The 27,152-nt window shown below is 44.4% G+C and overlaps 2 protein-coding genes and 1 long non-coding RNA gene across 4 annotated transcripts in view; 1 reads left to right on the forward strand and 2 right to left on the reverse strand.

Annotated features, from left to right (window-relative positions):
- The window catches only part of NOTCH2 (notch receptor 2), a 133,462-nt gene extending 109,562 nt beyond the window's left edge, over window positions 1-23,900 (reverse strand). For both annotated transcript variants that reach the window (XR_004990499.2, XM_036452551.2), the window contains exon 1: window positions 23,764-23,900. Coding sequence is in view for 1 of the 2 variants with exons in the window: in XM_036452551.2 (XP_036308444.1) it covers window positions 23,764-23,836 (73 nt within the window). In the remaining variant the exon portion in view is untranslated. The remainder of the gene's footprint in view (window positions 1-23,763) is intronic.
- Window positions 1,620-15,645, reverse strand: LOC123652988. Its single transcript, XR_006742591.1, has 2 exons — window positions 14,141-15,645; window positions 1,620-14,102 (listed from the first exon to the last, which is right to left on the reverse strand). It is a non-coding gene; the product is annotated as an uncharacterized LOC123652988 (long non-coding RNA).
- The window catches only part of LOC118727145 (translation initiation factor IF-2-like), a 54,269-nt gene continuing 50,826 nt past the window's right edge, over window positions 23,710-27,152 (forward strand). Inside the window, exon 1 of the mRNA XM_045586974.1 lies at window positions 23,710-24,431. Coding sequence (XP_045442930.1) covers window positions 23,896-24,431 — 536 coding nt within the window. The 5' untranslated portion in view covers window positions 23,710-23,895. The remainder of the gene's footprint in view (window positions 24,432-27,152) is intronic.

Consider the following 27,152-nt stretch of genomic DNA (forward strand, 5'->3'; position numbering starts at 1 on the left):
GATCACACCTCATCTTGACAAGATTTTCCTCTTCAGAATGGTGACCGTATTAGGTATAAGCAACCCATCACGATTTGATAAAGCATACTGTAATTTAATTGATAAGAAACAAAATCCTTCAAAGGACACATCTGCAGTTGAGTTGGTGAAAACTGAACCGCTGAACAGGAAACGTGTGGCCTGCTATTCAGGGAAGGCGGGTAATAACTAATGTGGTAAACCAAGAATGCCAGAAGAGATAGAACATTTTCTTCATCTGGTTTGTTTCTCTCCAGTTAAAGGAGTCAACGGAGAGAGGGAAAAAGACAAAAATTCATCTCCCCAGACCAAGAAATAACTATCCAGACACATACCGTTAATAACATTGGCTCCCGCGCGAGGAAACCTCAGACAGTTCACAGCATTATTTTTCCACAAGGCTGAGTACACCAGACTCTTGGCTTCCAAAGTCAAAAGGATATATTTCATCACTACAGTTTGGTCTAATGTCCCATAAAAACCCACCTTACTTCAAGTCTGCACCACGGAAGAACTGCAGAAAATGATGACATGGTAAAAGAGATTACTTTTCTGGTTCCTTAGGACATTTTAAAAAAAAGAATATCTGATGTCCTACACCAGCCCTGGTCCGTGAACTAGTGGTTGCATTCAAAATAAAGTTTTAAACGACAACCAGTCGTTAATAAACCCTATGCCCTCCAATTCAGGAAATCTGATGCCAGAAATCTAAGAAGAAAAAGGATTTTTGAAAAGTCTCAAGCAAAAAGAAAACAAAGCGGCTATAATTGAGAAAGAAGGGAAACGGGCAACTTCTTTTTTTGCATCTAAGCCCCACTTCTGAACAACAGCTGTCTTTGCTCAGCTGAAGGAAAACCACAGGCCTTGGAATAACTCACTTAACGTTCTGGGCCTCCTTATGCTAAAATGACACTGTTGACTCAGTAGGCCATGTGCTTGGTTTAACTCGTTTTTCCAGTAACAGTAATGAACGGAGCTGCTCTAACATTGAAATGATTTGCATTTGCACAACTGAAAAAAAATATTTGGTAATACCTACATATATAGAATATATGTCCCTGAGTTTGCCTGGCTCTGCTGTGTCGCCAAAGTGAGTTTTACCCTCTCTCTAATTTGCTCTCCAGAGTCTCTCCACAAACAAAAAATGGAATTTCCTCTCATTACCAAAATAACCTTTCACTGCATTTACTCAGGATATCTTTATTTTAGCCCATCCCCATAAACCAGGGCTTCCAAACTCCGAAATGAAATAAGCTATTTTCTTCACTTCTTTTTACAAGTCTTGCTCAACTTTGGGCGATATTGCAAAAGACCTGCAACAAATCAACAAATCTTGCATAGCACCAGGACCATTCAACAGCATTTCATAGGAAAGTGATGTAGATTCTCCATTCTACGACTCTGTCATTTCTAGTTTGTCCCCTGGTTAAGGCTGAAAGAAAAAAAAAAAAATTAAGAGCAAACATTTACCAGGTTCACTACTATAATGGTGGGGAGGGAAGGCTTAATGACATCAAACAAAAGTTTTGCACTAGCACAGACCATGAAAAGGAAAGTTGTTCATTGTCCTTAGATCATAAACAGCATTTTTTTTTTTCCCCCTCAAGGAGAGATTCGACCTAATTCACAAACATCCTCCACCCTTACCTCTTCCACTCTGGGAAGACAGCTTTTTAATTCAAAACTTCAATTAAAAAACTATGTTGCAGAGGGACATTAGAAATATTGCAAGTAAAAAAAAATTATCTGATGAAAGAACCAATAGCTTTGACATTAAAATCCTACGGGCTCCGTCCCCTATAGGGGGCGTGCAGAAGGCAGCCAATTAATGCTTCTCTCTTTCCCTTCCCTTTCCTTTCTCTCTAAAAATCAACTAAAACATCTATATTTTTTTTTAAAAGTTACGGTGATGATTAATAAGAGCAAAGTCATTATTACTAAAAGCAAAATTCCAAAAGAAAGCAACATAAGTGGAAGGGAACTAGGAAAAGGAACGGGCTTGTCAATAACTAGCAGGACTGATAGCTGGTTAATCCTGGCCTGTGCTCACTCAGTTCCACAAACGGAGGGAGTTCTGGTGCTTTCTTCACAATATCTCCAACAACTGTAACAGCACACAGTGGACACTCACATATTTGTTGAATGAATTAATTAATAAATCTGGAAGCTCTGCTATGCACTGGAAAAGCTGTGAAAAAAATCCCAGCCAAGCTTGCATAGCTCCCTTTGCCCTGAAGCTCAAACACCTGAGATTGCTCTCAAAGTGTAGGTCCCCAAACACCAGCAGCATCACCTGGGAACGTGCCAGAAATGCAAATGACTCGGTCCCACTCTACGCCTACGGAATCAAAACCTCTCTGGGGGTGGACCCAGCAGTCTGTGTTCTAACAAACCTCCCAAAACTTGATGCGCACTCAAGTTAGAAAACCACTATTCCAAAACATGATGGCTTGGAACGGCATGCGATCCCATGGAGCTGCATGTATAACCAAAGGGACTCCTGGGAAGTTCGTTAGTCCCAGGAACTAGTTACTCATCTAATCCAATCAAGACCCTTCAGACCAAGCTACAACCTCCAGGGGAAGTTCCCAAGGACTGTTTCTCCTCTTCTGCTTCTCCTCAGCTCACAGACAGGAGCCTTCGCTAAGACAAAGAAGCCCTTTGAAACAACCACTCTAACATTCAGTACAAGGCCTGACTCTTAAAAGAAATGCAAAACCTTTTTCTTTAAGCGGTCTCCCAGCGAAGTATGTTCCCTGGACTAACCCTGTCCCATATCAAGACCTGTGATCACAGGCCAGGGTGCTTCCTGAAACTCTACATCGCTTCTCAAAAGATGAGCTTGGTCTCCCGGCCAGTGTGCACACAGCAATCTAGGCACTGAAGTTACATGGCACTGCTCGACCAATACTCACCAACACGTCTGACCTCTTGCCAAGTCAATGACAACCACGAAGCATGCACTTTGTGCACAGATATGTGCTTCAGAAAGAAGGTACATATTAAAACTCCAAAATTAATGGGTTGAAAAATTGATGTCTCGTAATGTACTGATGAATCAAAGAACACATTTGTATCGGCTCAATTGAGTCTGCTCCCTTCAGAATGTTATGGAAAGCTTACTCATTTCTATAAAACTTTAATTTTCCAAAAGGCTTTTTAGTCAGAAGCCCTGCCGTGCCATCAGACTCTCATTAGAAACAACAAGACTTAGAGAAAACACAATGATTTTTATCAAAAGGAAGAAAATATTGCTACCTTCTTTCCACTCTGGAAAGAATTGCTAACATACCGTCCAAGGGCAAAAGGGTGCCCTTTAAGAGTAGAAAGATTCCATATTTTTGCCAATGAAAGACTCATCCAGTTACACACCAAGAGCCAGACCGAAGACCTGGCACCTGCAGGCTGACTTTGGATCAGGGCCCCACAGGTCTCTGCCTCGGTGTCCACAAATGAACGTACAGCCTCGTCAAAGAGATAAAGCACACGAAAGTGCTTAGGTATGGCAAACTATTAGATAGTATCTTCTCAACATGCAAATTCATTCCTGTGAACCAATTCCTTCCCTCCCACTCACAGTGACCAAAATGATTTCTATTAGAAAGTGCTCATCAGTGGTTGACAGCAGTTGTAGCGTTAACTGTAAACCAGAATAGATACTGAATACTTCAGTACTCATAAAGCAGCAGGAAACCACAGACATGACGTCTTTCAAATGACAAAGTTGTATGTTAGAAAAATGACCCAGAGTGCTTTGGCTCTTCCTGGTTTGGGTTGGCAAAAATGTGAGCTGGAAAGTCATGGTATTTAAGAAGGGGAAAAAATTTTTTTTTCCAAAAAGAAAATTTTATTAAAAACAACAACATTAAATAAGGTGAATTAGTTCAAATCCTCACAACAGGGTATATTTAAAGAGAAGTTTGGGAACAAGGGGTTGGGAATGGGTGTGTTTTGTCAGCCCTGACTTCCCCTTTACTATGGAGACACTGTCATGTCACGTGGCCCCAGAGAAATAGTGGAGCCATTACTGTTGCTGATAATGACGACCAGATGTGATGGGATGATTGCACATCACCAGTTCTCAGACTCAGGTCTTGTGTAATTGGGTGTGTCGATCGATGTCAGTCCACAAATGGTTATTAAGCTAGTTACAACTTCCCTAAAACTTTTCACTAGACCTGAGCAACATTCTAGATAGTTATTTTCTGCCAACTGAGAATAGGCACTATTACAAAATAACTTTAAAAAAAACAGTTCCAAAGTTGATTCCTCCCAACACACACACACACACACACACACACACACACACACACACAGCAGGGATGTTTGTTTAATTCAAATAGTCACAGTGTCAAATTTGAAGTTTTACCAAACCCATGAATAGTCCTTTACTGAAATGAAGTAACAAGTCGATTCATTTCAAACTGTCATAAATAAAAAAATATATATATATATAATGAAGTCTTAATTTTCTATGAACAAATGACATGCACTCTGGATAACCTATGTGCCCCAGGAGAAACTCTGCTATCAAAGCTCTCAGGATGAAGGAGACTAGGGAATCCCAGCTCTCATGATAAGCAAGTGCCAAATTCTTCCTGGTGAGAGAGGTGCATGGCCTTGGCATGGCTAGAGGGCAGTGGCCTTCAAAGGAAACTCTCGGCTGACCACAGGGCCCGGCCAAATGTCCAGCGGGCTTGATGGAGGAGTCAAAATGGTCCACTTGGCATTCTAACCTTCCACTCGCAATAAGCGGCCCTCCACTGCACACCTGAAAGTGCGTTCGTGGAGATGGCTCCCGGAGGGAGAAGCACAACTTGTGAAATGCACTCTGTGGAAGGGCAAGCGCGCTTTCACAGTTAATAGATGTAAACAAGGCAGGCACTCATAAAAGTTAACAGCCTTAGAATTAGTAAGCCACACTGAAGTGCAATGTGGGAGCTTGATCATTTTTCTTTCCCCATGAACATTTGGCAGAGTTAAAATTTTACCCATCATGCATTTTCCTCCCTGAAATATATCAGTTACAGTTCCCACACAAGCTAGCTAACGCATTTCCTTGTGGGTGTATGTGTAAACCTACCATAACAAAACATTTTCTATTTCCTCATTTTGATCAAAAGGAAGGACGAAATGCTGAAGTGCACTTAAACGATAGCGCAATGTTAACATGCCTATCAGTGTACACAGTTCATATTCTGTTTAAATTTAAAGTTATAATGATGAAGGAGAGACATGCCAAGAGCTGGGAAGTGAAATTACATTATGCTGTGTGTTCTGGAGAGACCTTAAACTTTAAGGACAGTAAATCACTCCAGGCCACTCAGGAAGAACTAGGGCTTAAAAACAGCTGAGGGAAGGTACTAAGAACTAGACATCGGAGCACAGGAAGTGTCTGTATGGGAACATGACATTGGGGGTCCATTACAGAACATATGGAAGGTGTGATGAGTTCAGCTGAGTCAGCCACAGGCATCAGGGACAACCGGTTACTACAGGCTTAGAATCTTGTTAGGAAGAGCTAATGACCCAGCTGGGGAATGAATTCTCAACTGCTGCTTCACTGCTGACATGCTCTGACTGAGGCAGCTAATCAAAACAGAAAGGAAGAGAATCCGTATTATCCTGGGGAACAGAAGTTGGCTTCAGGGGCATTCTGGAGGAAGCAATGTTGTACTACCCCAGAACCTGGGTTCTAATCCTGGCTTTATATTCTCCCGTGTGGTCTAGAGGAATTCCATAAGCTAGCTGAGACTTAGCATTCTCATCTGTAAAATAACATCACCGGCCCTCCTTCCTTAGCAGAGTCCATTTGTGGCTCAAATAAAACCATGTTTAGAAAAGTGATTATAAAGCTGTCCTACACTGTGCACCTGAAAGAATGTTTGTTGAGATGGCTCCCTTGTCAGAAAGCACAATTTAATGTAAAATATTATTTTGTGTAAAACTCCCAATCCTAAATTCTGTGAAACAAACAAAAAAAACACACACAAAAAATCCTCATCATCTAGCCCATAAGCGATAAACTATTGATCACATGATTCAAATTAGGTCCCATATAACTATAGTATCAGACCAGCCTAAATGGAGATGGGAGATATATGCCTGTTAGGCCAGTGTAGTCATCTTAAATGTTTTTTGGAATTTCCCCGTTGCTCTCCTAGTGTCTCAACAATGCTCAGGAATTACAAGCTAGAGCGATAATCTCCTCCACCTCCCCTCGCCTTCTCTGGCACAGAAATCCGACAGAGGCCACTTCACATGCCTGATTAGATAAGCTTTCCCAATGCTGAAAACCAACTGCTTCTAACATTTCAAGCCTGATTTCCATGAAGACTCAGGGATGAAAGATGAAAACAAATAAGCCGATCGAGCAGATCCTCCTTATTGAAAAAGTTCTCCAACTTTGATTTGAAACACTAAATATTTTGTTTCTATGAATCAATTGCTTTTGAGATGAAAAATGAAAGATGCTGCAAATCACGAGCAGACAAACGTGTGTTAATTCATAGGCAATTCATCTATAAACTCGAAATTGCTATAGTGCTTGACTCTGGTTTTTAGGGGACCCATAATCTTGTTCTGGCAAGAGCAGTATCTAAAGGGAATCATTAAAAGAAAACTGAAACAAGGAGGTCCAGAGTCAAGTACTCCCAGCTCATATATTCCAAACGGGGAATTACCAGGAGGCTAATGAAGTTCAAGGTTTGGGGCCTCTGCAGTTGAGTGCCTATTTTGTGCTCAGAACCATGCAATTAAATGTTATTTCCAACATTTACAAACAATTCTGCAAGTTGGGTATGACTATTATTATTCCAGATACACAAACAAGGGAACTGAGACTTAGAGAAGTTAAGTGGCTTGCCCAATGTATCCTTAGCTAAGAATCAGAGCCAGGCCTAGCTGCAGTAAAAATCCAAATGGAGTGGGACAGGGTATCTAAAAGCCATTCCAAGAGATAATTAAAAACAAACAATCAACTTTCGCTGTTATTTATCTCTTTCATTATCCTCAATACCCCTGGACATTCTCTCCTTCACCATTCAACTGGCAGCTGACACAACTGAACCTTCAAGAGGAAGTCCAGTATGTTTGCAAGGGCCCACATGTCAGAGCACTCATATGTAGGACTACATTTTAAAACAGAAGGGTTGGTGTCAAACATACTTCTCTCATGTATTAGCACAGACAACCATCTGTTCTCAGTAACAGAAGGGATAATAACAAGGAAAAAGTTCCCAGAAAAGAAAAACCAAGGTTACCCGCGTGCTTTTTATATAATGATATGGGTAGAAATGCCGCACGCAGTTAATTCCAAAGCTCCCAGGCCAAGATGGGTTAGCACTGGGTAGTTTTAGTAATTGGCTATGTCCATTGTTCATACAGGAGGCATTCCAATCATTTTACATGGTCTCGGACGCCCTTTTCAGAACGGTACAATAAGAACACAAGTGCACAGTCAGGAAAAAGCCGGCACAAATATGACTCTGGGTTGCCACCTCCAGTCTTTCAAAATGGTTTTCATTAAAAAGGAAAAAAAGTGACACACTCATTCCTGTTCTTAATCTGCGAAAGAATTTCTTTTAGGATCCAGAAGTGAACAGGGAAAAGAAACGCTAAATAACTTCCCTCGGATAATGACAAACATAAATCCATTCTTCCCCTTTCAAAAAGATTTCGAAAAAAAAACAACAACACTGCAACTCCCCAAAATGGAATTTTAAAGGTTAAATCATTTCCATGTTATGCAAATGTTCACTCAGAGGAAAGAAATGAAGAGTAAAACTGGAGCCAGTTGAGTAGTACACAAAACATTAGTACATCTAACGGTACATTGTCTGTGGGACTACAGACAATGGCACCGTCGAGAGTGGGTGAGTGTGTGAGCTTTGGAGTCAGGGAAGAGGGGTTCTGGTTGCTGCACTGGATCACCCACAAGCGGGGTGAGCTGGGTGACCATCCCTTAACCTCTCACTAAGTAGGAATCAAAGCACCTACTGTGAGGACTAACGGATACAGGTAAAGTACGTTTCCCCCAGCATCTGTCACATAACAAACCCTCAGTATATGGAAGCTACTGCTAGTTCTGATAAGCCCCAGGAGGACAGAGGTGTACATCAATGTTGTTAATAAGGAGACATGCCCCGGTCAACTTTCATGCAAATACTCCCAGTTCCTCCAAAGTGACATTCGCATTTATCTCTATCAATTACACTCAAATGCTGCTTTCCTTCGTGTATACCTCCCCTTTTACTGTGAGTGGCTTCAGCTGCTTTTCTGAAAAGATTTAAATTATTGGAAAATATTTTAAGTGTACATGAGTTAATATATGCAACCACTTACATGCCCTGTAAACAGTGTGCTTACGCATAATTATAAATATCTCAGACTATAAAAGAAAACCTTTCAGAGTACTCCCACAAGTGAAAAACAAAGTCTTAGAAATAATTATATAGGGGGCAGAAGGGAGTGGTAGGAAGAGGAAAGTTTACTAAATCGTCAAAATAAAATCTGGAGTTTTGTCTAAAAAAACAAAACAAAACAAAAAAACCTGACAACCATTTGCTCAAGGCTGCCAAAACTTGAGACTAAGCAAACTATAGAGGAAACAAATGTGAAAATATGAAACCCTTTTCTGAGAAAGTAACTCCACCAGCCCTGGCTAATCCAATTCTGAGTCACAAATGGCACCAGCCCTGCTGGGTTGCCTCCACCACCACAGAGATGTCCAAAGGGACCGGCAGGGAGGGGCTCACAGGCAAATTTTTTCTCCGCCTGTCACTGACATGCTCAATATGGCCACACTTCTCGCCTCCCCACCCTTCCCACTTCTTCACTGTTCCATTTTCAGATCTCAAAACTCAGGGGTGGACACATTGAGTAGTGGGTACAGAGGAAAGATCACTTGACTAGAAAACAAAAGCTTGGATTCTGGCCTCAACCTTGACCTCACTCACTCTAGGCCCCCTGGCCAGTCACTTCACATCTTTGGACTTTGTATATGACACACAATATCCCATATCATAGGAAATTGGGGGGCAAAAGTGTTGGACCTTATATTATCCTCAAAGCTATACCTCAGGAAAAAAAAATCACAGTTTCTGTACTAAGCATAACAGCGAACCACAAATGTCTGACTAAATCAACAATAATTTAATACCTATCAAGGCAATTTTTATAATAGAAAAAAAGTTTTTGATATCGGAACTATATCCCATTAAGGGAACAGACTCAAATACAATACCCCTAAATATTTGTAGGGTCACTAGAAACCAGGGAACAATCGGCATCCTGCAAAGCTGAAGTTCCTATTTCTCACCCCACTTTTGACACAGAAAAGTGAAAGCAACAAAAGGCCAGTCCATACATACTACGACATGAAATACCACCATCACCACCACCAACTACGTACTGCTCTCTTACCATGTGCCAGGTACTGTTTGTACTGGGAATTTAACGCTACGAGCTTATTTAATCCTCACAACAACCCTAACAATTACGTGCAGCTATTATCTCCATTTTATAAAGAATGAAACTGAGGCATGGAGTGCTTAGGAAACTTGCCCAAGGACACAGGACTAGTACATTTAGAACCAGACCTGTAAGTGTCCCCACCCTCTTTCCACATTAGCTGACAACTCCCTGGAAAAGAGGAGTCTCCAGAAACTCAGACAGGGATGTCCCCAAGCAGAGTCCTCAGGAGTTCGGCCATTGCTCCTGAGAGCAACCGTAGGACAGGCCCATAGCTGTGGCCCACTTGGGCTTAAAGATTCATCTTTAATGGGATCTCCCCTCTTCTCAACCCAAGTTCAATTTGCTTGTCCTGGTGACAGAAATCAACTGAGAGAAGGCAAAGTTCATCAGTCAATAAATTCCCACCTCCCCCCGCCCCAATCCCCCATTTCTTATTTATTCAGAAGCTACAAAGGATTCCTAACAGCTAACCTCAATATTCAACACTGGTCTTAGGCACTGATTTTTACTTATATACATCAACACACGCATCTCCACTGTACAGGAATGAGTAAGGGTTATAGACACAGACAGACTTGCTCTAAATCCTGACTCCGCCCTTTAGTAATTGCATTTTCCTGAGCATGTTGTAGGCCTCAGTTACCTCAACTTACCTACTCCACATCTTGTTGGGTTGCTGTGGTGTGAGACTGTCTACTAGTAAATGCACACAGAGCAACAGGGTTGGCTGCAGGTCCTGATGCCAGACAGACCTTTAATCATGACTCCATCCCTCACCAACCACGAGATTCACCCCAATACCCAGAGCTATGAACCTAAGCTCCAATTTCCTTATCTGTAATATACGTAAATAAATAATGTCCATCCCAAAGGCTGGATAGCCATGTGACTAAAATGAAGAAATGCGTGTAAAGCCCCTAGCAGAATGGCAAACACAAAAGAATTTGACACCCCCCCAAATTTTTTTTAAGCTGAAGTTTAAAAGTCTAACCACAAATGTAAGTCCTCACTCTGTTACTTATTAGCTAGGGCTAAACAAGGGTGTACAAGCCAACTATCCCCTCGGAGGCTCAGTTTCCACCAAGGGTTTGTGAGGATTGAAGGAGACCACTGTGAGCGAATACTCTGTAAGCTCCGTTTTGCTGCGGAAATGTTGGTGTGTTTTTTTGTTTTTGTTTTTTACTTTACAAAAATAAGTTTCATGGTCACTGTATTGACTGGTCCTTCCAAATGCTGTCTTCATCTTTAAAATGGAAAAACTGAGGCAGAGAAATGTTAAGCCATGGAGGGAAGGACGGGGCCAAAATAAATCCAGACCATGACAAAGCAGAAACCTAATAAGCCTTCAAGAAGAGAGATGAGAGAATAACACCCATCCACCCGTTTTTAATCAATGGCTTCCCTTGCTGAGTAAGCCTCTCGATGCACAGTCTAGGCATAAAAATCCTCCAGTTTCCTCCCAGAAACAGTAGGAGGCTTCAGGGTGAGAAAAACCTTCCTTGTCAAATCCCGATGATCATCATCCATAAATTAATTGCTGTGGTTCGGGCACAGAAACAAGGACCACCGGACACAAGCTGGAATCTCACTCTAACTGGCACTCTCTTAACTACCCTTTAAAACTTTTTTTTCAATCTTTCAAGAGAAGTTTCCTTCTCTGGTTGGTCAGAAATGTGCATTTCCTTGTTCTCCAGGTCTCCTCATGCTAAATATGGTAATAGCTGGCAACCAGCCAGCCCAGTAAATTCCAATAATACTTAAGAAAGCATTCATATTGCCTGAAATGATTCTGAATCGAGCACTTCAGACCCTCAGGGCCTCTGCATAGAGCAGTTCAGCTGGAGCTCTTAATGTCAAAAGCAGCAGGGTGTCTTAAGAGCGCACAACTGTGGAAAAAAAAGCAATCTAGCCTTTTTTTATTGCAACATTCTTCAGCAACAACATTGATCTCCTACCCACTGTGCACACAGCTCTGCACCAGGGCAGTGGGAGGCTGGAAGGAGAAATGGAAAAAACAGGTGGTGTCCACGGGGTGCCAAAACAACAGGTTGACTCAGTCAGTTCTGCCCCACAACTAATCAATTTGGTGAGGGAGAGGGGGAGGGAATCTTAGTCACCCGGTTGTCTGACCACACGGACTGGCTAGACCACTGTACAATGATCAATGAGGTCAAAGGTCAGATTGAGTGGTGCATTAGTCCTCACTTTCAGGCATGTCACCTCCACAATCTTGGACATCTAGGAAGAGGAGACAGAACAGGTTGCCCTCCACCAGCCCCAAATCACATATGTGGCTTCAAAATATATTGTTTCCCTCCAGTATTCTTTTATTATAAAGTAAATATGCATTTCCTAGACATATACAACTGACAGTTCAGTGCTTAATTATATAGTCAGATTAGGATTTTAAAGTAGCTATAGAAAATTTCAGTTAATACACAGAAAACTGACCAAGTTCATTAGCAATCAAAGGATAAAAAAATGTAACCTAGCAAATAAACAATTTTTATATCAATATGGGTAGCAATTTTATACTATGTAGTTGAACCTGCCCATATCTGTTGCACCATATTTAAGATAGACAAAGGATTAATTAATATACTTAATATTTAAAGAGATGCTTCAAATCAGTAACCCCAAATAAACACCTTAATGGGTAAAAGAAACAATTTGCCGAAATAAGTAAATAAAAGCAAAGGCAACACAAATGGCCAATGACCATATGAAAAAGCATTCACCATCACTATGCAGGGAGGCAAATTAGGATGAAGCAGAATTTACCACTTAGCCAATTAGTAAAGAGTTTTCCAAATAAAAGGTAGGTTGACAATGTCTGGGAACACTGACATTCTGCTGATGGAAATATAACTTGATCGAACTATATGGAAGGGAATTTGGCAGTGTGTATCAAAAGCCACAGAACAGCCCATACTCTGATACAATAATTTGACTTCTGGGAGTTTGTAAATGAAATACAATAGATATCCCTACAGAATGTTACATACAAAAATTTTCATCATAGCATTATTTATAATTATAAAAATTGGAAACTATAAAGAGATTTCAATTTAAATAAAATATAGTAGATTCTTAAGGTAGAACAGTAAGCAGCCTTTAAAAAAACACATATATATGGAGAAATGTTCACCATATTTAAGTGGTGCAGAAGCAGATGACAAAACTATATGTATATTAAAATTCCAATTACAATAATAGATAGAAAAAAACACTGAAATGTTTCAACATATTAACTCTGGGTTTTGGTTGGAGATGGTGGGATTATTGTATATTTTAATTTTATCTTATGTTTTCCTGATTTTAAAAAAAATCCTTTTTTTCTGGTTTTTAATGTCTCTTTGATATATTAATGTCTCTTCTAAAAATCTAACAATGAAAAATATCCTAAGAGCAAAATTCCTTTCTATATGAAAATGATCAATACCATTTATACAGGGGGGGATGGGGGGAGATGGAACCAAAGAAATATGCAAGCAAACCAAATGAGAATGGTCAAAATATAATAAACTTATTAATTAGAATATTATTTAACCATTAAAATTCAATTTATGAAAAATATTTATAACCACCAAAGTAAGACAGAACAGAAAATTGTATATATCTTATACATCAACAACTTTTTAAAACTAAAGATATAAAAGAAAAAAAACCCAGAAAGACATACATCAAAATACTACCACCACCACTGCAAATCTTGTACAGGTGCCAGAGAAAAATCAACAAAATACAGATAAGTTTATTATGTGTAAACTTAAGAAATAATGCTGTTGTTATGTAAACCTACCTTAAAATGTTACAGTGCTTGGAGTTAAAACCATTTTCCTTAAATCTCCTATTGCTACTTCCTTTAAACAGTAACATAATGCCAAAGACTTGCACAAGTCACAGGATATGATTTTTTTCTCTAATAATCCTCATAAAGATTAGAAAGTGCTTTAAATGTTATAATAAAGCAAAGTCCTTAATGTTTCCAATTGAAGATGGTTTAGCAAATAAAGGTATATTCACCCAAAGAAAAATATAATATAATAGAGTGTAATCATCAAAATTACAGATGTCCTCAAACTTCATTGAATCCCCACCCTTTCTGGACAAACGCATGTGAAAACAAGGAATTAACCAAAAGTTTCTTTGCAGCTTATTACATGTACCATTTTTGAGAAGTTGACACATTTGCACTCTCTAGTTTTCTAACTTACTCATGTTCAAAAACTCAACAGAATATATTAGCAAGTAAACAGACTTTAATTATTCTTATTTGAATTGTGGGTAAGTATGCCAACATAGCAACCTCTCCCTGTTACGTGCTAGTTAAAATAGGCTATTTCATCTCTGAAGCAGAAAAGCCTCCCAGAATCTCCTCACAAAAGAGGGACGAGAGTAAAGAGAGATGAAAAAGAAGCAAACAACAATTTACAGAACACCTGCCTCGGAGCAAGGCAGCGTACTTCAGAATGCAACCACAACTTCTGTGCAACACTTCAGCGAGCAAAGCCGGGTTTTTAAAGGGATGCCACTTGTTAAAAGACAACGTGTTATTAGGAAGACAATATCTGACTCCAATCAAAATATTATCATCATGGGTTCCTTACCTCACAAAACACACACACACACACACACACACACACACACACACACTCGTTCTTCATATGAATAAATATATAGGAGGGTGGGACGGCTACTCTTAACCCAGAAACAGGTTCTGCAACACCCTCTGACCCAACCTGTCTGGAAGACAATGAGTCTGTCTTGGCATGATGCTTAGCTGATGCATTCAAAGCACCGGGGCCACTGCCCAGCTGCCAGTATCCTGCAAAAGGTGAAGACCAGAAACTGCCCGAGGACAGGCCTCTCAGGAAGGTGGTTCGATCCAACGGGAAGAAACACCCGGCCCCTCGCTGCCAGGCCAGACGACCCAGGGCACCAGAACGGGACCAAGGCAACCGGCCTGCGGTTCCACCAGTGGCAAGGGACAGTATAATGACACCCCCGCCCAAGAGTTTGCTCAATCCTATCTGGGAAGGCCCAAGCTTTGAGGAGCTGGTAGAACAGGGCTTTGCCAAGACAAGCACAAGAGGGTGAGGGAGATGGGAGTGTGATTAATCAATGCCACCCACCAGCAGCTCTGGGTGTGCCCAGGCCACGCCTCAGTCATTGCCCGGCTGTGACGAGAAGTTCCTCCAGCGACTGTCCCTGGGAACCAGATCTTCCGCAGGAGATATGTCCACCTTAACGTGCCCTAGATCGGGCTTGGCATCCAGGCTGAGAACACAGCCCTCTCTCTGGCCACAAACCCACTAATAGACATAATAGATACATGACATGTGCCAAATTTATATTTACACCCTCGGCAGACAAAGGGGTCTCTGTCTTTCCCCGAGCCAAGTTTTTGTGTTTTTAAATTCCAGCTGAGAGAGAGAGAGAGAGAGAGAGAGAGAGAGAGAGAGAGGGAGAACAGCACACAAGCCCAACAGGGGTGAGCTGGGGGTGGTTATTCTGCGGTAAATGGCAGTCTCCTCTCCCAGCCCCTGCAGCCCTCAGCCACCCCGATGGCAGGAAACTGCTCTTAGAGAGTGCAGAGAAGTGACTGGCTAAATGCTAAATGACCGGACGTCATAGTCCTAATTGTGTGCTCATTTGTCTCCACAATGATGTCAGCTCCTGGGGCGCAGGACCCTACCTTCTCCTTGGTCAGTGATTCCCACACATCCTGAAGAACAGAATACCCTGCACTCCCTGCCACAGGATGCTATGGGAAATACACAAATGAGGGATGAAAACACACCACAACCCTCCCTAACACCATTCAGAAAGCTACCAAGATGACCAATCTTAGAGCCACTAAGTGGGTCTCCTGGCAGAAGACAACATGGAAACATGTATCTACATACATAAATCAGATAGTAATTCCTTCGCTTTTTTTCACTCCAACCTATGGCTTCTATCACCCCCTTTCTTGGCTTTACTCTTCTTTCTAAGGTCTCCATCTGTTTGCTGCCACACAGCTGCTGTTCCCCTCAAAAGGAGAGAGAGAGAGACTGACATACCTTGATGTGGGATTGGGAGGATGAAAAGAGATAAACCAAAGAAATTATATTGTACTTATATGCATAGCCCATGGACAGGAGCAATAGGGTAGTGAAGTCCTGAGCGGGTGAATAGGGGCTAGGAGGAGGAGGAGGAGAGGGGGAGAAATGGGACATATCTGTAATACCATCAATCCTATGTAATAAAAGGCTAATATGCAAACTGTCCCCTTGACTGGAAGTTTGACTGGGAGTTCGATCAGGGGGCGTCGAGCTGGCTGGCCAACCATCCACAGCCCCTCTCCCTGGCTGGCCCCACCTCTGATTGCCCTACCCCCCTGTCAGGGGCAGGGCCGGCTGGCCAACCTCCTGTGTCTCCTCCCTCCCACAGCCCAGCGTGATCACTCCAATCAGGGCGGGCTGGCCAAACCCCACCCATGCACAAATTTTTGCACCAGGCCTTTAGTAAAATATTTTAAAATGAAAAAAAAAAAAAAAAAGCACACAACACTTATGTTCACACAAAATCCTGTATATGAATGTTTATGGCAGTTTTACTCATACTAGCCAACACTGGAAACAATTCCTATTGTTCTTCAACAGGAGGGGGAGGAAAAAAGGAGATAAAGAGAAAAAGAGCAGATCTACCGCCAACCTCCTACCACCACCAATAAGACCCCGTCTGTCCCATCCAGCAGTCACGAGCATGGCCCTTCAGATCAGAAGCCATGTCCCTCTTCCGATCAAGGACAACATCAGTGTCTTCGTCAGAGGAGCACACCTGGGCCCCTCCTTGCAGACTGCTCTGTGCTGCTCGAGGGGTCCCTGATTCCTCCTTCATTCTCCTTTTTCTAAACACTCCCTTTGCTGCTGCTGCAGCCCGGATACCCCAGAGCAGGGCTGCCTGACTGAGGGAGGTTTGCATCATTCTGCACTCACACATCTGAAGGAAACCCCTGGCAGTAGACATGGGTTCCTTGGCTAGCAAAGCCCACAGCCTCAAAGGCGGCAGCATCCACAAGAACCAAGGACGGGGTTCCTCAGTGGATACCAAAAAGACTGCCCAACACCGATGGATTCCGGCTCTGCGGCTAAGATCCGGATGGAGGGGTAAGGAGGTTTCCACCAAAGTCATACATCACACACCCACACAGCAGTCCTACGATGGGGGGGGAGTTTTTATATTTCTAAATTACAGCTGAGAACGAGAACAGATTTCTTTTTTAAAGGCAAAACAACTTGACTAACCTTGAGAAGACACCTGGGCAACTCCCTTCTGCCTAGTGATCTATCGATAGGCATTCACCAAGAAGCAGACACTTTCGAAACCGGTTTGGCTCAGTGGTAGAGTGTTGGTCTGCGGACTGGAAGATCCCAGGTTCGATTCCGGGCAAGGGCATGTACCTTGGTTGCGGGCACATCCCCAGTGGGGGGTATGCAAGAGGCAGCTGGTCGATGTTTCTCTCTCATCGACGTTTCTAGCTCTCTATCTCTCTCCCTTCCTCTCTGTAAAAAATTAAGAAGCAGACACTTTCAAGAGGTGACTGCAGCCACAGGGCCAGTCTGTGCAGCCCATCTCTCCAGCACCAGCAATAATTAAACACACAAAAACTAAGCCAGAACCCCCGTGCTTCCTCTGTCTCACTCTTCAGTGAGTCCTGAACTTCCCGGATATCAAATGACCTGGCTGTTTCTGAAACAGGGATGCTCTCAGACACTATCTCAGACCCACTGAGTCACAACGTCCAGGAGAGCACTCCACGAGGGATCATCTTGGTGTTCCTCGCTGAGTTTAGCTCCTTTTATAAAGAGGTGGGTGTCAGGTCGGTAAAGGGCACCCCCCCCCTTTTTTTTAAATATATTTTATTGATTTTTTACAGAGAGGATGAGAGAGAAACATTGACCAGTTGCCTCCTACTGGGGATGTGCCTGCAACTAATATACATGCCCTTGACCGGAATCGAACCTGGGACCTTCCAGTCTGCAGACAGTCGCTCTATCCATTGAGCCAAACCGGTTTTGGCCAGGGCACCCCTTTTGGATACTGTTCAGCCACACAAGGCTCATGATGTTATGAGGCAAATTCCTAAGAAGATGCAAGATGGATTCCATGAGAAAATGGCGGCAAGTTATACTAAGATAGACGAAAGATGGATATAGAAAGATCTTTTTAAGAATCAGAGGGGCCAAAAGATTGATGAGCCTGCCTCTGGAGGCAGGGAGCTGTCGGTCACCAGAGGTGTAGGAGCAGAGAGCAGGTAGGCTGTCTCTTGACCAGGATGTTGTAAGAGGATCGCATCCCGCAGGGGATGGACAGAAGGACTGGGTGGAATGTAAAGTCCCTGCCAACACATACGTCAACGAGGAGGAAAATCTCAGCTACCCATTAATTAGTGAAAAGAGATAGCATAAAAGTCTGTAGGTGGGGTCAGCTTTCCACAGATCTTTTCTCTTCAAAGGAGAAAGGAGCATGAAGACACACCCCTGACTCACCACCAGCCTCTCCTCCAGGGTGTCCCCGAGGTGGAGAGGGCAGAGCGGGAGTCATAGCTGCTGTGACCAAAACCTGCCGCTCACTGACTCTGCATGCTGGCCACACAGGTTCCATGGGCCAGTGTAGGTCACAGGCCCTGCCCTCAAGGAGCGAATGTGGTAGCAGAGAGAGCTCATACACTTTGTGGTTCTCTCTCTCTCTCTCTCTCTCTCTCTCAAAAAAAAGTTTATTATTATCTCACCTTTAGCATTTTTGTCTGTGGCCGAGGTTTTCCAGGAACTCTCTTGGTGGGGGGAAAATAAACAAACTTTTGTAAACATACATATTGTCAGTCGAGTATGAGTTTGCAATATCCAACTCGCAATGAAAAACAAACAAACAAACAAACAACACAACAAACCTAAAAAAGTCATAGCATAAACTTAGTTAACTCTAATTTTAAAAATTTAAAAACACTATTCCAATAGTCCCTACAATGATCAAATTACAGTACGGTATGGCAATTCTGAACAATGTAATAGAAACCGCTGGCCTAGTAACATAGTAATACAGGAAGCGACTCAAGTGAGAGGCAGGGGGTAGATGCCAGTGCCTGTGAGGCTGCATTCCAAAGTCAAAGTGACCTTTATGAATTGCAGAAGTGATCAAAAAGAGAGAGAGAGAGAAGGAAACGGAGAGAGAGAATGAGAGAGAGAGAAACTCAAAATAGCAAGTTTAAATAAAATAGCTGGGGAAGGGAAAAATTTGGTTTTCCCCCAAATGGAAGGTAAGCCATGACTCTTGCAAATACTATTTTCTTAAAACTGGAGTACCACAGCAGTGCAAAATAAGAATTAAACGTAGTTGTTTAATTAAACTAATATTTATTGGCAGCCTATTAGAGGTCAAGCCACTGTCTGGATACAGGGTAGGGGTGGGAGAATCAGACTAAACACATAAGTGAAAAGACAATGTCCTCCCCTTAGGAAGGACACAGTAGCGATAAGCACTTGAGGATGTGCTAAGTGTTTTTCTGGATAGGAGCTCATTGGTACAAGAGATGGAAGTGGTCTGGAAAGTAGATGAGGTACTGGACCGAGGACCAGAAGAGAGAGAGGTTCTAGTCTCAACTCTATCATTGGCTCAGTGTCTATGGACAAATGGACCAAAAAAGTACCCCTCCCACCAGACTGCAGGACTCATTAGAAACAACTGGAGGAAAATTCAGTGTTCTGGCTCCTAGTCCAGTGATCTTTCCAAAATATTGCACATATATTTTATGTATAAAATGCACACATAAAGAGAGAAAAGGAAAAAGAAAACCTTTTGACTTCAAGTCATTTGCTGAGAAAGGGAAGAAGAAAAGAAAAGGAGATTCAGGAAAGAGTAGGAGGAAAATGAAAAGTTTAGGTTGTAACATCAAGATAGAAATAAACTGGAGGCCTGATGCATGAAATTCATGCAAGGGGTTTGGCCCTTGTAGCCCTGTGGCCCTGCCCACTGGTCATTCTGGAAGGTCGTCCACTGTCCAGTCTAATTAGCACATTAGCTCTTTATTACATAGGATTACGCTTTAATTGGTTGGACAGACAACTGGATGACCGGACGACCAGACACTTAGCATATTAGGCCTTTATTACATAGGATAAGGAGTGCCAACACATTATATAGGCAATGTAAAGTTTCTTGTATTCTCATCCAAATCATGGCTTAGAATTTTTAAAAATATATATTTTTATTTATTTCAGAGAGGAAGGAAGAGGGAGAGATAGAAACATCAATGATGAGAGAGAACTACGGATCAGCTGCTTCCCGCATGACCTCCACTGGGGATCGAGCCCACAACCCGGGCATGTGCCCATGACCAGAATCCAACCCGGGACACTTCAGTCTACAGGCCAACACTCTATTCACTGAGCCAAACCAGCCAGGTATATAATGTTTTGTTTTGTTTTGTTTTGTTTTTTACTCTAAAACCATTCAGGGCAAATGAAGAGAAGGTCCAAAATGATATAAAGGAATGAAGCTTGACGAAAAAGAGATAACAGAGAAGAAAAAGGGGGTGGGAGCATATAATAAAGTCATTCAAATATATAAAACCCCTCTAAGAAGACAATGGGGACCCACTGTGTCCGAAAGAAGTGGTATTATACTTGTATGTTGAACAAAGGGTTAAACACTGGAATGGCTGACTAAGGTTTGGTTCATTCTAGAAATTACTAAAATGAAGAAGGGACAATCCTACATACACCCCTGAATGCAGAGTAATGAACTATCATTAGTGGGTTCCAACTAAATTACTGGATTAGAATCACCTGCACACCTTGAAAAAGACAGATTCTCAGACCCACTGTACCAGGATCTCTGGGCGCTGCGCCCAACTATCACCCCCGCTGGTTTAGATGCCGCAGGGACAGGCAGCTTTGTCCCATCACCGCGGACAGGGCAAGGAGGAGGACCACGAGGAATGGCACCAGAGAATGGGAACTAGATCGATGCAAATTCTGTGGGTGAAATAAAATTTCTGTGGGTATGGTATTTTTAAAATGTACTGCAAGGCTGCCCTGAAGCATACAAACAGACCCCACTGAATTTAAACATATCCCACTGCATTTAAACATGTCTGAAGGTCCCAAGGTCAGCCGCTGCCATTCAGGTGGACCAGAAATTACCCCTCCACGCCACGGGAAGACTACAGAAGCGGCAACAAAGAGGGAAGGGTGCAGAAGAGGCGGGCAACTAATTTTTAAAAATCAAAACATTGGGAAACAAAACTAAACGTAATCATTCTCCTTCCTTCCCCATCCCCCTCACCCCCCACCCCAAAGGAAAGAACAGAAAAGGAAAATAGTTTCATCTCCATCTGAAAAAGAAAACAAACACAATTTTGCTCTTGGAGATATTTTTTAAAAGCAGAAGATGCGTGCAGCTGAGAAATGGTCTGGGCGGGCAGCAAAACCAGGGAGTCGCTTCACATTGCAGAGCAAAAGAAAACACGGAGCAAGGGGTGGTCTTGGGTAGCTGTTTAGACAATCAGACAGATGGGTTGACAGCTCCTTGCCCGATGTTTAAATTAACAGCTGGCCACCAGCCAGCTATAGGGACACTCCACAGTCTGGAAGGGTGTGTTAGAACTGGTACCTTGGCAAAACACAATGGTTAACAGGAGATGAAGAAGGATCTAGAAAGCGTCACCGCCACGCTTGGAAAAAGAGTTAAGATTTTTACCAAGAAACGGGTTTTTTAATCTCTTCTTGTTGTAGGTGAGCATCTGTGGAACACTGGCCTAAAGATCAAACTATCTATAATAACTCTTGTCCTCTCTGAGCTAACTAACACTCAGTGTGTCCACCGAAAAGTTAGGTAATAAGAGCCATACCTCATATCAAGGCTGAAGTGAAAGAGAGGACATCTGCCAGGCCAGAGTGGCTCAGTTGGTTGAGTGAGCACCGAAAGGTTGCCGGTTCTATTTCCAGTCAGGGCACATACCTGAGGTGCAGGTTAGATCCCTGGTCCAGGCAACGAGGGGGCACCTCATCGATGTTTCTCTCTCACATTGAGGGCTCTCTTGCCTCTCTCTCTCTCTCCCTTTCTCTCTCTCTCTCTCTCTCTCTCTCTCTCTCTCTCTCTCTCTCTCTCTCATTAAAAAAAGCCAAACACCTAAAAAAAAAGAAAAAAAAAGACATCTTTCTATGCACTGACGTCCTCGAATGAGAGGAGCCTTGTGTGTCAGGATAGTTCTAGTTTTGATTTACCACTCAACACTTAATTTTGCAAACCGCTCTGCAATCATATTTCTCCCTCCCTCCCAGTCTCTAAAGTAGGTTACTTCTTCAGTTCTGTTTCATAGGTGAGAAGACTACTAGTCGTGACAATGAAGTTATTTACCTAAAACAAGTGAATGGTAGACCAAAGATTGTAACCCTCCCACCAGCCCGTTGTTTCTATTCCTCTCTGGTCTAAATCCACACTTACACGAAAACTCTCGCCCAGAGAAAAAGGGAGGGCAAGAATACCATTGTGTGCGTTCGGTTAAATAATCCCAAAACAACAGGTTGCTTCATCGTCTCACAGGCTCCCCGTCCACTCCTGACATTGAGAGCGGTCTGGAATTTGAACTTTCCAAAAAGGATCTGGCTGGTGCTGAACAAGCCAGCACTGTGATAACCTCGTTCTCTTTAAACATCTGTGATTGGCATGTCGAGTGCCTGTTAACAATGAACAAAGAGCAAATTTTTCTGAACCTCATCATCTGCTTAACCTTTTCTTTGCAAAGATCCACAATAGCTCAGGTATCCGTTGGTTGGTTTTTTTTTTGTTTGTTTTTTTTGGGGGGGGTTGTTTTGTTTTGGATTGGTTTAGTTTTTTTGGTCAAGGTAGGAGATTCCTTCACATTAGGCTACTTTTAGTTCCACAAACACACACAAGCCACCTTCCTACTGGAAGCAAGAGTTCAGAAAAAGGAAAACACAGCCCTGCCCAGAAAGGGCATTATGACTACCTCCTGGCTGCCATGGGTTAAATATACATTCTCTTTTAATGAATCCTTCCAGCTGGGTAATTTAATTCCCATTTTATGAGAGCTGCATTTGAACCCAGGATGACAGAGGTGGGCTCCAAAGACCAAGCTCTTTCCCCTAACACAGTCTGAATGTAAAAAAAAAAATAAAAAATAAAAAATTGGAATTTGAGATCTTGGGTGAGTGAGGTGTAAAAAAAAAATGATTCGACTTCCTTTCCTTGGTCCAACCGTGTTCAGAAAGACTGTTGCCAACATCCCTCCAGACAGGCTCCCTCCCTAAAGGTAGCACTCTGCATTACCGTCTCCCCTTTCCTCACCTTCCTGGGCCCCACCCCCACCCAACCTGCCAAAAGAGCAGCCAGCCGGCTGGGCTGCCAGGCCTGTGGAGTTGGTGATCGTCACACCGCATTCCTGGGGCTGGACACAGGCTCTGAACCAGCGCCCGGGCTCCGCGCCTCGCCTCGGAGAGAATAAACAGCAGCTGAGATTTTTAAATCATGTGGCCCCAGCATGCGGCCACACCAGTTTTCCTGCTGCTCTTAAGCCTCCCTCCACCTCTCAGAGATTCCGGCACAGCACACCCGATCCCACCGCGACCGAGGATTCGGGGTGTCAGGACCCGGGTGGGCGCACGCCAGCACAAACCAGGGCCCCATCCAAACCCACCCCCACCCCCCGGGACGGTGTGCCTCCCCCCTTGGGTAGGGAAGGTGAGAGCCGTGGGGCTGGGAGGCCCTGCGCGCACACACACACACACACACACACACACACACACACACACACACGCCCCTCTAGGCCGGGACCTGGCATTCCTGCGCGCAGCCCCTCGCGCTCCGCGGCGGCGGCGAAGGCTTGTCACCAGCAGCCCAGCCCGCCCTCGGTTCCCCTTCCACCCTAGGAAACGCGGAACCAAACACCCCGAACTCCATGCTGAGAAAGGGAGTTTCTGAGACGGGCTCCCCGGCCGGGGAGGAGGAGGCGTGTGTGTGCGCGCGGAGCCACCCGCCGAGGGGCGCCGGCGGCGGCGGGGAGCGCGGGGGAGGGGACGCGCCCAGGATGTCCAAACTTTCGGGAACCCAGGGTGGCCTCCCTCCGATCGATCGATCGATCAGACCACAAAGTCTGGCCCTTCTCACACAGAGGGGGGCCGAAGGGGTTCCCCTGCCCCCCAAGGTAGCCGGTCGGGGCGGGGACCTCGGCGTGGGGGGCAGCAGCCCCGGCCGGATACTCACCACGCGCGGGGCCCGCGCGGTACAGCCAGAGCGCCAGCAGCACCCACAGCCGAGCCGGCCGCAGGGCGGGCATCTTCCCGATCGCCTCCTCCTTCTCTGCCGCCGCCGCCGCCGCCGCCGGGGCAGATCCACATGAGGAGGGGGGGTCCCGATCGAGGAGCCCCCCCCACTCTCTCCTCCTTCTTCCTGCTTCTGCCGATCGCAGCCCCGCGCTGCACCGCGAAACGCAGGCTCCACTCCCTGCAGCACCCCCTCCCTCAGTCAGTCGTTCCCGTTCCCGGGCCGTCGCCGCCTCAGCCGCCGCAGCCGCCCGAAAGTTTGGCTGCAACTTTCTGCGCTGTGCAGCGAAGCGGCCTCGTGTGTCCTTCCGCCTCGGCCGCCGCCTCCGCCCACCTCAGGCCCCGCCCCCGCCGCCGCGGCACCCGGGCAGGGGTTTCCCGCAGGAAGAAGCGCCGGCCGGGCCGCGCGGAGGGATCCTCCGGGAGCCCCCCAGGCACGCCGGCCGCCCCCGGCCTGCGGCGCCGACCCGCGCGCCCCGGCAGCCAGCGCCATGGGCACGGGAGCGCCCCGAGCCCGGCCGCTGCCCCGGGCGGACGCTGCGCCGCACACACGAGGGCTTCCGAGACCTTGAACTTGCAGGGACGGCCAGGCCTCAGCCAGAGAGCTAGGTACCGTCCCCAAACCCACACGGCCGCGCACACACTCCCGGGGGCTCCCTGAGGGAAGGCGGTCGAGGACTCGTGCTGTCAACGAAATGGGGGGTAGGGCGCCGAAGCCCATTTAAAATTCACGCACTCATTCACCCACTCACTCATTCACTCATTCATTCAATCACTCATTCATTCAATCACTCACTCATCCACTCACTCATTCATTCACTCATTCATTCATTCATTCACTCATTCATTCATTCACTCCCTCGTGCGTTGGCGCGGCGCAGTGGGATGCACTAAAGACGCCCGAAGCACAAGCTGCTTCAGAGCACCCACGTTTTGCGGGTGACGACGGTTGCGCGACTCAGGGCAGACTCTCCTGAAGGAGCTGGGATGCTGGCAGGATCTTAAAAGGTCAGTCACATGTATAAGAACCAGGAGACCAGCTAGGGATGTGCCTTGTAACGTTGTTTATAATAGCCCCACATTAGGAACAACCCAAAGGCCCGCCCATGCAAGAACGAGGGCATGTGTGTTTATCAAATGAAACGCTACACATCAATGGAGAGGACCGAATTCACATACGTCACTGGGGATACATCTTAAAAATCAAGATGGTAGTGGAAAAAACTCATTGCAGAAGGTGATATAAAGTATCACACACACACACACACAGATATATATAAAAAACTTTATATATATATATATATATATATATAAAGTTTTTTCATAACAACACAAAATAGTACTTATGGGTGCAGACCACCCAGTATATAGTAAAGCAATAGAACCAGAATACTGGCTACTTGCAGGCCAGGAGAGTGGGGGATGTGATCAGGCATGGGTACTAGTGGGCTTGTTATTTGTAAGGAAAGGGCTGAAAGCAACAAACCCAAAAGTTTGTGTGAGCACAGCATTCCAGGGAGCGCCGCCGTGACAGTGAGGGGAGCAGCAGGTGACTTCCGGCACTGTTACCGGGGACAGGCGTCAGGAGGGAAAGGGGTTTGGACCAGATCACGCAGGACTTTGAGTGGCCGGTTACAGACGGGGAGGGCTGCCCCAGTCAGTTGGTTGGAGTGTGTCCACACCCCAAAAAAGTGAGGGTTCAACTCCCAGTCAGGGCACATCCCTAGATTGCGGGTTCCATCCAGATTGGAGCGCCTATGGGAGGCAACCGATGGGTGTTTTTCTCTCTCTTCCTCCCTCCATCTTTCTCTCCTTCTCCCCCCTACCTCCTTTCTCCCTCTCTCAAATCAATAAATATATTTCGGGTGAGGATTTAAAAAAAAAAAAGTTAAAGGAAGGTTGCTCTGTACAAAATTATCTGGAACAGAAGGTGAGCTTTTGTTCACCAAGGGCCAGTCGGGGGGCTGTGAAACAGTCCAGGCAGATGTAAGGGGATGAAGGCCTGAGTGAATGAGGTAGATGTCAAATGAAAAGAAAGGGATGGATATGAGACAATCTTGAAAAAAAAAAGGGGGGGGGGAGGGAGAGTCAGGCAGAGGGAGACTATGTGACCAATGAGATGTGGAGGTTTATGATCCTGTTGGGAAGGGAAATCCTATTCACCGAGCCTTTCTCTGGCTCCTGCAGGATAAAGCTCATACTCCTAAAGGGGACAGAGACAGGGCTTTTTCTTCGCTGAGTCCTCTCGCCTGTCCTCTCTGCCCCATTGTGAACGCTATACAATAACAGTATTGAATGACTCGAGATTCCCCCCAAACGTGTCTTCTTGGTTCTGTCTCTGTACCTTCTGTTCCCTGGACTTGGAATGACTCTTGTAGTTCCCTTCCCTCCCGCTCTCAGTGAACTTCTAATTATTCACCCTTCGGTCCTGAGAAGGCTTTGCCGACACTGTAACCAATTCCTCCCCCTCACAGACAGTCCCTCCACTGTACGGCTCCTTTATCTTCCGCTGTGTCTGTTTTTCACACAGGGCTGTTTGTATTTCCATCATTTCCACTAGATTAGGAGGTCCTTATGGACAAGGACCATGGCCTTATTCATTCCTAGTGTCTGTCGCATAATAGATGGACTAGAATGTGAAGCGACACGAAACAAGTACAAATTAGTATGATCGCAGGCCGGTGAAATTCCCAGCCGGATGTCAATAAGCACTTTATAATGGATCAGCAAGTGCTATTTACTAAAAGTAGTCATCCTGGGATGCTAGAAACTCTTTTCAAAAAATAACATAGCCAGATTGTTTTTGGAATTTCCCTTGTGCAAATATGTTCAGAGAAAGATAATAACATTACTTTTTATTGGCTGATTCATAGAGTTATCAGTTTGATCATTCTGTTTACTTCCTAAATACAGTTCATAGTAACTTGGCTGTACACGAATTTTAAAAATCACCTGATCATAGTAGATGTATCAACTATTAAAATACATTCAAAAGGCTGAAACCGGTTTAGCTCAGTGGATAGAGCATCGGCCTGCGGACTGAAAGGTCCCAAGTTCGATTCCGGTCAAGGGCATGTACCTTGGCTGTGGACACATCCCCGGTAGGGGGTGTGCAAGAGGCAGCTGGTCAATGTTTCTCTCTCATCGACTTTTCTAGCTCTCTATCCCTCTTCCTTCCTCTCTATAAAAAATCAATAAAATATATTTTTTAAAAAATACATTCAAAAGAATGTAAATGTAATTATCCCCAAAGAGCAGTTCCAGAAAGACTGTGGCTATGACATTACTGGGATAAGAGGGTCACAGTTTCCCAAAGTGATTGTTTTAAGG

This window comes from Pipistrellus kuhlii, unplaced genomic scaffold (assembly GCF_014108245.1).
Source record: "Pipistrellus kuhlii isolate mPipKuh1 unplaced genomic scaffold, mPipKuh1.p scaffold_m20_p_24, whole genome shotgun sequence".
Taxonomy (NCBI): Eukaryota; Metazoa; Chordata; class Mammalia; order Chiroptera; family Vespertilionidae; genus Pipistrellus; species Pipistrellus kuhlii.